The sequence below is a fragment of the Colossoma macropomum genome, unplaced genomic scaffold (genome assembly GCF_904425465.1).
Source record: "Colossoma macropomum unplaced genomic scaffold, Colossoma_macropomum, whole genome shotgun sequence".
Classification (NCBI taxonomy): Eukaryota; Metazoa; Chordata; class Actinopteri; order Characiformes; family Serrasalmidae; genus Colossoma; species Colossoma macropomum.
The window spans coordinates 30,481,882-30,493,917 of NW_023494805.1; the positions used below are offsets into that span (position 1 = coordinate 30,481,882).

General features: G+C 36.2%; 1 protein-coding gene across 1 annotated transcript; it reads left to right on the plus strand.

The window, feature by feature from the left end:
- Window positions 1-10,112: 10,112 nt before the first annotated feature.
- On the plus strand, window positions 10,113-11,833 carry LOC118826216 (alveolar macrophage chemotactic factor-like). Its single transcript, XM_036597118.1, has 4 exons — window positions 10,113-10,273; window positions 10,662-10,788; window positions 10,903-10,983; window positions 11,557-11,833. Exons 1-4 carry the CDS (start codon window positions 10,213-10,215, stop codon window positions 11,603-11,605), a joined length of 318 nt encoding a protein of 105 aa, XP_036453011.1. The 5' UTR covers window positions 10,113-10,212; the 3' UTR covers window positions 11,606-11,833.
- The last annotated feature ends 203 nt before the right edge of the window (window positions 11,834-12,036 follow it).

The following is a 12,036-nucleotide window of genomic DNA, read 5'->3' on the forward strand; positions in this document are numbered from 1 at the left end:
TAGACTTGACGTTCAGTTGTATTTACTGGAAATTTAGTTGAATGTTACTCAGACTGAGCATCTACAAAGCATCTACAGTGGACCATCCAAATAACACTCAACTTAAAGTTTAGTTACATTTAATGGATATTTAGTTGAATGTTACTTAAAGACATCATTTACAAAGCATCTACAGTGGACAACATCTAAATAAAGTCTTACCAATATATGCATTTGCACAACTGGTTATAGATAGCTTTAGTTAAAATAACTCTGTAAATCATTTAATTGCATTTTTTGTGGTTGTGATTCAAATTGTAAATGCTTTCTTTAATTTAAATTAAATTTGAGAAGCAGCATATGCTCTAGGGCATGAATGTTGAACATATAGTATAGTATAATATGAGAAAGTATAGTATAGTATAGTATGGCATATGGTATAGTATAGTATGGTATGAAGAAGTATAGTATAGTACAGTACAGTACAGTATTGTATGAAAAAGTATAGTATAGTATAGTATAGTACAGTATAGTATATGTTGTATGGTATAGTATAGTACAGTACAGTATAGTATTGTATGAAAAAGTACAGTACAGTACAGTATAGTATAGTATATGTTGTATAGTATAGTATAGTATAGTATAGTATAATATGAAATAGTATAGTGTAGTATAGTATAGTATAATATGTAGTATAGTATAGTATAATAGTATAATATGAAATAGTATAGTGTACTGTATTGTATGAAAAAGTACAGTATAGTATAGTATCAACATATAGTACGCCAGTTAGTTGTGGTTGTGTTGTGCTTGAGTTGGTATGTACATGGATTGGTTGCTTCTCATTGGTGTGACTCATCTCAACATTGTTAAGTAAACTTTCCCTAGAATAAATGAACAAATATTTCAAATAGTGATTTTAATATAAAAATGATTAATGTTTCAGCTCTACTTAGTTGGGCTAGCAAGTTGGACTTCTTTCTGCATATTTTCGCTGTGTTTTATAGCTTTCAGATCCACGTAGGCCCATTTTACTTTCATTTGATATGCAAAATAACCAACCACAGACCATTTTGTGCGACATGTTGGGGCAGGTAATTTTTAAAACAATACTACACCAAAAACAAACTCATGCATAATGTTATACCTTTTAAAAATGGGTTTTTTGAAGTTCTGGGTTATTACTGGGTTACCACTGTACTTTTATGTTGTTGAGTGAGGGGAAAAAAGCAACTGGTTAATCATTTCTCAGAACAAACTCCTGCATCTGGACCATCAACAGAGAGGAAAAAAGAAGATGAGGGAAAAAGCTTACAGATTAAGGTATATATATATATATTTTTTTTTGTGGTGTTAACATTAAAACATTAACCATTTATTTTGGCTTGTAGAAGGACAACAAGAAGTGGTTCAAACAGGATTTCTTGCTAACCCTGTTAACTTTAAGCTGAGTTTGTTCTAACCCTGGTGGTAGTGGTGACTGTGTTGCTTTTTCACCATTGTAAATTATATGTAGTTTTTTTTCATGGTAAAAAAAAAGACAATTGACTCCTTTTCATGTTTACATGATTAGCTGAACTCGTTTTACAAATAACCTGAAAAAACTCTGTTAAGCAAGATTAAGATACTCAGACTGTGATTAATCCTCATGCATGGTCCTGTGAAAGCATAACATTTATGATGAACAGCCAATCATGCAAAATATATGGAGTAGTTAAGCAGCTCAAAAAAAAAGGAAAACAATAAAAAAATAAGTCTAGGCAAAAATACATATATTAAAGCTTTAACTGTAAACAACACTGTTGTCACTGTGAATTAGATCAACCTAAGTTTAAAGTTTGTAATCTCAGTAATCTACCATAGATATCAGATGCTCCATTTATATGTTGGCTGAGTGACTTTAAACGTGGCACTGTCATGTCAGTTTGTGAAACAGAAGCGTCTAGGAGTAACTGCACGGATGGGTCAAATGCGGAGGTGAAATTTCCCCGTTGTGGGACTAATAAGGGTCACTTAATTAATTTAAACTTAATAACTGCTCAGCCACAAAGTGGTAGACCAAACAAATTGGTAAATCAGGGCCACCAAGTGCTTGAAGCACTTAGTGCATAAAATAACGCCTATGTTCAAGGCCAAGCTTCAGCTGGAGTGGTGTAAAGTGTGCCACTGGACTCTAGAGCATTGGAAATCTGTCCTCTGGAAAGATGATGCAAGATGCATGATGCAAAATGTCAACAGATCTGGCAGTCTGATGATAAATCTGGATGTGGATACCAAGAAAATGCAACATATTGGAATGCACAGGTTCAGTGGGGGAGGCATAGTGATCTGGGGCTGTTCCTCATTGGTTTGGGCTTAATGTCTTAGTTCCAGTGAATGATGATGTTAATGCTACAGCAAACAAAGAAATATAGGCTTCCAACTTTGTCCAACAGTTTGGTGAAGGATCTTTTCCTGTTCCAGCATGAACTTCCCCTGTGCACAAAGACATGATTTAATGTATTAGGTGTGGAGGAAGTAGAGCGGCCTGCACAGAGCCCTGACCTCAATATTCTTTATTTATATAGCAGCTCAAAGGCCTTTACAGACAAGTGATAAAGCTTAACAGTAATAGATGAAATTGTATTCATTTAAAGATGAAATATTACACAGAACGAATTAAAAAGACAAATACCAAGGGATGTAGAAATTTAATTAAACACTAAGTTAAATACATACATTTTTAAGTATTTCCTAAAAGTCTGCACTGAGCTTGACTGTCTAATAAACGGTGGAATTGAGTTCCACAGTTTAGAAGCATAATAACTGAAAGAGTCTCTCCATTTTTTTCTGTATTTTACAGAAGGTATTTGCAGAAGGCCGGTATCTGCGGATTCAAGATCATGTATTGGAACACAGGCAGACAATCTGTGATGTAAGGAGGAGATTTAGAGCCTTAAAAACTAGTAGCAGAACTTTAAAGTCTATCTTGAATGATACAGAGTGCCAGTGCATTTTGTATGAGTTGTAAAGAATGTATGGCTTTCTTAGGAAGCCCAGTAAGAAAGCACTACAATTACTAACTTTGCTTGTAACAAATGCATTAATAAGTTTGTCTGGTTTGCTATGAGATAGAAAAGGCTGAACCTTGTACTAAATTTCTCAAATGATAAAAGGCTACCTTACACTGTAAAAAATGGCTCATCAGTTCAACCTAAATAAATTACTTCATGTAGCAACAAGCAAATGAACTAGTTTTATTCATCTCAAAAATTACACTGATTGAAAGAATCCTTCATTCAAAGTATTTATTTAGGTTTCATACATCAGGTTTGATATATGAAGCTAAAGAAAAGCATTTTCGTACCATCAATCAGTACTTCAGTTTTTTCAAAATTTAGTGGTAGAAAAAATTGTGACATCCACTGAGAAATATCTGACACACAGCTGGTAAGCGTGTCAACAGAGTCTTGATCATCATAGGAAATGGAAATGTATAATTATGTGTCATCAGCATAGCTATGAAAATTGATGTTATGCTTTTTAATGACATTGCCTAGAGGTAACATGTACAAAGAGAAAAGCAAACGTCCTAAAACTGAAATAATTTTCCAGTGAAACTAATCTTTTAACTAAATATGATTTAAACCATTCTAACACTGTGCCTGAGAGGTCTACTCAGATTTCAAGATGGTGGATTAGAATCTTACGATCAACAGTATCAAAAGCTGCACTAAGATCCAGTAAGACCAGAATAGAAGGATTTTTCTACATCAGAACTAAGTCTGAGGTCATTCACAGCATGAACCAATGCTGTCTCAGTACTATGAAATAGAACATAAATCTGAAACGTCTCATATAACTTGTTTGCTATTAGATATTTAATTGTTTGAAAACAACTTTTCACTGAAAGACTTCACTAAAGTCTTAAAAGCATCTGGAAAAGCACACGTTGACAGAGAACAGTTTATGATAGTAAAAATATCACTTTGAACATAATCAAAAACAATCTTGAGGATAGAAGTAGGAACAGGGTCGAAATCACATGTGGATGAACTTAATTTGTTTATAACAGTTGTAAGCTCCTAATAATTGATACCAGAGAATGATGACCTCACCGATATAGGTGGCTTGTCAGGTAGGTTACAGGTGCTTGTTTCAGCTGAGCTACACTCTTTCTTATCAAGACAATTCTATTTTGAAAATTCACCATGAGACACAGAAATGTGAGGGTTAATTAGTTGGTCCATGGTGGTAAAACGGACCTAATCCCTTTGAAGGCTTTTAGGATGAACTGAAACATGAATTGTGAGCCAGGCCTTCTCATCCAACATCAGTGCTTGACCTCACAAATGCTCTTTTGACTGAATGGGCACAAATTCCCACAGACTTACTCCAAAATCTTGTGGAAAGCTCTACCAGAGAGGGAAGGCTGTTATAGCCACAAAAGGGGCAAACTCCATAATGATGCCCATGGTTTTGGAATGGGATGTTCAACAGGCTCATACAAGTGTGATTGTTGGGTGTCCACACTCTTTTGGCCATATAGGGTACATAAAAGTGTCATCTCTAAGCATCTCAACTCTCATAGTTACTGGTCAAGAAAATTTCCATCCATCTTGTTGTTTTCTGCAAAATGACCAAAACAATTATTATTCTGTTTTCTTAATGTACATACAGAACACATCATTGGACTCGAGGGAGTAGAATAGGGTAGGAACATTATGGACACATCCCTATCAATATCCAGTGACTACTATGTTGTCACGTGCAATATTTTTGGTAAAAAATTAAAATATCATGGTCTGTTAGTTTCTTGTCAATGTATTGGGCACACAAACTGTTAACAGATCTTGTTCTCTACAAGTCCTACAAGGTAGTAGTTCAGACAGAGTAGCAGAGGCAGGGTCACAGGTGAGGCCTAGGCTTGTAACAATGTTGATTATAAGAGGTCTATTAATGTCTATTAAGTACTCAATCATACATACATATGCATTGATGCCATGCTATGTATATCAATTACATAAAATGTGGTCACTAGATCATCATTGTGGAGATGTATTTTCACATGCAGTAGTTGATACTAAAAGGCTAATTGTCTAATGTGGTGTGTTTCTAAGCAACCTGATCTCTAATAGTTCTGCATTACTCATTCATCATAGATGGCATCAACCTAATCTCTACTAGTACTGCATTACTCAGTCTTCATAGATGGCACCAAGATGTGTCAGGAATAGAGCAAGAGACTCTTTGTTTTTGATATGTGGACCATGAGGTGGTACCACAGGAGGTTTTTGTTGGGTTGAATGAGGTCTCGGGGACAACTGGAGAGGATATTGCTAGAGTGGCTGTGTATGTCCTTCTGAGGCTAAATATTCCACTGTCTGGTTTGAGGGATCAGACATGTATTAGTGCTGCCAGTATGTCAGAAAGACATTCAGGAGTGCAAGCAGAACTGAAGAGACAGTAGCTGTTGGCTTTGTATGTGCACCAGGACATACTGTCTTAATTTGATCACAAAGACTGCATGCTAAGCAGATCCCCTGACATGTGATACCTTGCAGTGGTTCCATGAGCTAGAGACATTATAAATGAACAGTCTGGAAAATTCAAGGCCATGTTTTCAACAGTAGCAGCAGAAGGACATCACTCAGACCATCATGCCCAACCAGGTGAACAGTGCAAGGAAAAGCCACCAGAGCAGTAAGGGAAACTTACAAAAGGTTATTGACGAAGCAGTGGCAGTGGTTGACTCCATCTAGATTGAGCCTATTCAGATTCCTCACCAAAGACAACCACAAAAACAATACACTGGTGGGGAGTCACCTGAGAAGCATTACAGAACAGAGTTCTACAAAATGCAAGATAGTGTAGATGTTTAATTTAATGAGAGGTTCCACCAACCAGATCTAGACATCTTGAAGATATTGGAGGAAACTCTATTGCCTGGAGAAGTGAATGACATTGTTGACTAGTACCCAGAATTGAACAGGGAGAATATAAAAGTTGAACTAGCCATGTTTCAGTCCAAAAACACTTTCAAATCTAGCACTGAAGTGGCTAATATCATGAGAACAATAGCAGGTGAGAGGCTTGTTTGATGAAGTTGAAACCCTTGTCAGGCTGCTTTTAACCATCCCAGTCTCATCAGCTGAGACTGAAAGAAGTTTTAACACTCTCAAGAGACTAAAAACATGGGTTAGAACAACAATGATGCAAGTACGACTGACCAATGTTACTGTGTGCCATGTCCACCTGGACAAGCTGGACAATATTGATGTGAAACAAATATGCCAACAGTTTATTTCTGTTGCAGACAAGTGTAGGCATGTGTTTGGCTACTTTAAATAGATGCAAGGCAGTGGAATCTGAGCTGTTTGTATTTAGCATGTCAATATAGTATATACACTTTTTATGTTTAGATGTAAAGACAAATTTACAGATCATTGGTTTGAAAAGTTAACAGTACTTTCATTAAAATGTGTCCTTCAAGGTTCCATTCGGCTGACAAATGTGAGTAAAGAATTTCTTGTGTTCTGTAATTACAGTACTTACTTATTGGTTACATGCAGGGGCGCCGCCAGGGATTTGGGCTCCATGGAAAGAAATCGGTTTGGCACCCCCCCACCCCACCAGCACAGGCCACGGCAACCCTGAAAATATGACTGACACCTTCTATAAGAAATGTGCTAGATCTTTTACAGTGTCATTTTAATGGTAAAATCCTTGAATGGAAAATTTTCTTACCCCTATCGAATAACTTATATAACTTAAGAAAACATTAACCTATGGAGAGAAAGTGCAGCTGAGCCTGAAGCTGCAACTGTTGTCCATGCAATGGATTTAGCATGAATAACTTGCTAAAATTTTGCCTGCATTGATTAAAGGTCAACTAAATGAGGCTGCAAGACCTTCTCATGTAAATGGTTGTTGGTTTGTTGTTTGCCATAAATAAGAAAAGAAAAAGAAACAGTTTTATAAATACACGGTAAATAAAATGTTCTATTAATGATGATAGGTTAATAATTTAATGTTGAAAAAATTACCTAATATTCTAAAAGTCTTTCAGGGCCCTTGTCAGGCCCTTAGAATCATCCTGACTTTTCTCCCCCATACAGCGCCCCTGGTTATGTGGACTACAGTACCAGGTTATAGCTGTAGGTGTTTATACACTATATTGCCAAAAGTATTCGCTCGTCTGCCTTCACATGCATATGAACTTGAGTGACATTTAATTCTTAATCCATAGGGTTTAATATGATGTCGGCCCACACTTTGGAGCTTTAACAGCTTCAACTCCTCTGGGAAGGCTTTCCACATAGTTTAGGAGCGTGTTTATGGGAATTTTTGACCAATCTTCCAGAAGCGCCTTTGGGAGTTCAGACACTGATGTTGGGCGAGAAGGCCTGGCTCGCAGTCTCCGCTCTAATTCATCCCAACTGTGTTCTATCAGGTTGAGGTCAGGACTCTGTGCAGGCCAGTCAAGTTCTTCCACACCAAACTCGCTCATCCATGTCTTTATGGACCTGCTTTGTGCACTGGTGCGCAGTCATGTTGGAACAGGAAGTGGCCATCCCCAAACTGTTACCACAAAGTTCCCACAAAATCTCTTGGTCTGCTGAAGCATTAAGAGTTCCTTTCACTGGAACTAAGGGGCCGCGCCCAACTCCTGAAAAACAACCCCACACCATAATCCCCCCTCCACCAAACTTTATGTTTGGCACAATGCAGTCAGACAATTACCGTTCTCCTGGCAACCGCCAAACTCAGTCTCATTCATCAGATTGCCAGATGGAGAAGCGTGATTTGTCACTCCAGAGAACACGTCTCCACTGCTCTAGAATCCAGTGGCGGTTCACTGAGCTCCTGAGAGCGACCAATTCTTTCACAAATGTTTGTAAAAGCAGTCTGCATGCCTAGGTGCTTGGTTTTATACACCTGTGACCACAGAAGTGATTAGAACACCTGAATTCAATGATTTGGATGTGTAAGTGAATACTTTTGGCAATATAGTATATGTATGATGTATGAGAGATGTAGATGACTGTGGCTGGAGTAAAGTTAAAAAGTCTCTGTTTAACTGTCTCCCTGTTTATAATTAGTTACATTTAACTTATAACATTACAGAATGTATTAATTAACAAACTCTAATATTCGGTATAGACTAAAAGCCTAAATGTCAATCCCTGAATAGCACTGTTTTTTCAGTTATGACTGTTGTGTTGTCTGTTTAGGTGTCCTATCATGAAGTACAAATAACTAAACTGTGATGTTGTTGGTTAACCTAATTAAAATTTTGTAATTAATTAATAATTAATATTTATTGTCTCAGAAACATATTGACAAAATATTTACAAAGTTTAGCCAGCTCCACACAATTAAAGCTTACTTGCACTGTGAGCCCCTTGAGCCCCGCTCAGCAAGAAACTCACTCTGCGAGCCCCGCTAGCAAAACTTGCTGTGCCCTCTCCATGAGCCGCAACTTTACCCCACACTACCTCTGTGCAACTGTTAGCTAGCCGCAGACATGTTTCAACAAAGCCAAAGTCAATATGTATAATTTTACAATGAGTGCCGCTCTCAGAACAAAACCTTTTATCTCCATTTTTGTTGTTTTTCAGTTTTTGGTATAATTTAGAAATGCATGTTGCCCCTTACATTGTCTGTGCATTTCATTATGAATGAACCAAAAGAAATGGCCTAAAATTACTTTTTAAAAGTCTGGTTTATTTGACTAACATTAAAAGTAAAGTTTTTTTTTTGTTTTTTTTTGTACAAGGTTAGCGTTACATACATATGTAATTACAGACCAATTTCAAATCTTCCTTTCATTGGAAAAATTATTGAGATGTCTTCAAGCAACTTACTGGCTTTCTGTCCTTAAATAGCTGTCTAGACAAATTTTAGGCAGGTTTTCGGCCTAATCATAGAACTGAAATGACTCTAATTAAAGTTATTAATGACTCACTTAAATACAGACCCTGGAAAAACCTTGTTTCTATTACTGCTCGTTCTCAGCAATGCCTTTGATATCACTGCCCATAAAATTCTCATAGATGGACTTGAGAACTGGGTTTGGCTCTCAGGAACTGTCCTAAAATGGTTCAGTTCATATCTGCAAGGTAGGGGCTACTTTGTGAAAGTTGAAAATAATATTTCTGAGAGAGTGCCACTGACCTGTGGTGTTCCCCAGGATTCAATTCTTGGGCCACTCTTATTTAATTTATACATGCTGCCCCTTGGCCAAATACTACAAGACTATGTGATATCTTACCACAGATATGCAAAGATATGACCCAAAATCAAATCTGACCTTTTTGTAGAAACGTCTCAACATGGTCAATGTCACAAATGTGCTTAAATTTAAATAGTCACCTATCTTGAATATTTCTAATACATTTTAATAGTTTTTCTTTGCATTTCACATTTTGTTTATTAATTTATTTTTACATAATTTGAAAATGCCTGTTGGCCTTTACATTTTGTACTAATTTAATGAAGAATGGGCCAAAAGAAATTAAATCTGATTCCATTCCATCTTTCTCCTGTAAAGTTACCATTTTGCAGATACAAGGTTTTGTTCCGACAGCAGTGATATGCTACTTTTCTCAACACTGAAAAAAGTGTTGTTTTGAATTTAGTTTATCCAGACATGTACATCAGTTCACATGAATAAAATACATTGCATCAACACAGTTCTTGACAAAAGTAAGTCAAATAAGTGACAGTGATTGTGATGCTGTAATATATTTAATCCATGTCATTTATGGGGAACCAATGTACATATTTGAATCAAAGGAAAACTGTCACTTCTCAGCATTGAAAAAACCAACAACTGCTGACATTTGGTTTACTTATTAAGAATCAGAGCCCATATCAGTGTTGCGCAATGTTTTGCACAATCCACATTATAAATGACAAACTGAAATGAACTGAATAAAGTAATTAATTTCATCATTTCTGGCTCAGGGCCTAAAATAAAAATGCCACTTTCACCTTCCCACTGCAAATGTATCAAGTCTTCAATTCATGTGAAACGATGAAGCTATTCTCTAGAATAGGAGGAGGCTGCTTGGTCTTGAGCAATCCCACGCTCTCACTGGAGGCGGGAGCCCTTTTAAAAGGGAAAGCAGCTTGAGTTGAGAGCTGTAGATGGAGAGCCATCCAAGCACTTGTGGCAGCAGTAGTCTCCTGAAGTGTATATCATTTTGAATTTGTTTATCGAAGCTGTGAGGAACAGATCTCTTTAAAAACATGAACGCCACAGCTCTAGCCATCGCTTTTTTAACTTGTGTGCTTTTGTCCATGACAGAAGGTAAGAATATTTTCTTATTATTTTTATTATTATTTTGCTTTTCTTTGCAGGGCTGGGTTATTTGTGGTGTATCAACACCTTGACCTTTTGTCAATTAAAAAACAAAAAGATGAAAAAATAATTTTTAAATGTATTCTAATGTGGTAGAACTTCTGAAAATAAATGTGATGCTTTGGGACACTATTGCTTCCATTTCTGCACACATCCAAAAATTCCTTTGTAGCTATTGCTGTATATAGTAAATCTAATCATACTTGCAGTAATGTGCATAAGAGCTCATAAGGAATCATATAGAGAATGTAACTCATACTTTCCTGCTAGTGAGTGATGTGTGAACAACATGTTTCATAAATAATGTCTCTCTCTCTTTCTCTGTGCACATTTGTAGGCCGAGTTATAATGATTCAGCCCAAGTGCCGTTGTCCAGCAACCACCACAAAAGAAATCCCACTTGACAGGATTCAGAAAATTGTGACCATTGCTCCTGGTCCTCACTGCAGAAAACTGCAAGTAATGTAAGTCAAATTAAATGATTTTAATATATATTGTTTGTAGGTCTCTGTGAGAGAAGAGCGTATTAAAGCTGTTATTTTCATTCCTATTTTAATAATACATGCTCCTTTTTACAGTGCCACTGTGAAAATTCAGAAGAAAGTGGTAGATGTCTGTGTCCCCCCCAATGGCCCGTGGGTTCAGGATGCCATGAAAAAGTAAGTTTCCCATTTGCAGGTCTCACTGGGCTCCTCACACTAATATGCAGTTGAATGGAAAATTTTGAACATCCTGAGTTAAATTACGAGTTGTTGATTTTGTGAAAATGAGTCAACACGTCCTATACAGAGAATTGACTTAATATAAATAACTAAATATAAAATGTGTCATTACTTTCGCACAGGTCACATTCTTTGTTTAAGTTCAACAGTAAACATAAAATGTGCAGGACTGTGTTCTCTGTAGAGGGTATGTTAACTTATTTTCACTTAGAAAACCAACAAAACCTCATATGATCAGGGGTGCCCAAACTTTTGCATATGGGTATATGTTGCCATTTACAATAATCTTGACCCATAACATATTTGATGACTGAATTTAAAAGAAAACTCCAACCTAATCTTTATCAGCTGCACCTGTTGCATATTATCATGTTTGTTATATTTAATATACTGATTTCTTTCATTTTTCCTAAAACCAAAACCTGTAATAATAGAAGCCATTAAGCAGGTGCTGAAGGAAACACTCTACTTTTTTATTTACTAACTGTTTCTTTCTCTTCATCTTTGCAGGATCGGACTGATCAAAGACTCAAAACCTAACGATCGTAGTTTGATCTGAGATGCAAGCAAAAAGAGAAGAGAAACACTTGAAAAAGAAAGGAGGACTGTTTCTTTAGTCTTAAATATAATTTTTTGACCAATCACTGTTAAAATGTGACATCAATATAGGAAACTTACATGTTCAAGCACTTTATATTGTCATGTAGTACATAGTTTGTATTATTCTTTGCATTTTGTTCATAATATTTGACTTATATTATTTATAAAGTATATTGCAACTGCCATATTCAGATCATGCATGTTGTTTTTTTCGAATCTCAGTCTTTGGTGTTCTGCTTCACATGTGTGAATGGGTGGGTTAGATTCAATAATATAATGCTGACTCAACACATTTCACATTTTACCTCTTTACCTGAGCTCTAGAGTTTAGTGAATAATAATAATAATAATAATAATAATAATAATAATAATAATAATAATAATAATATT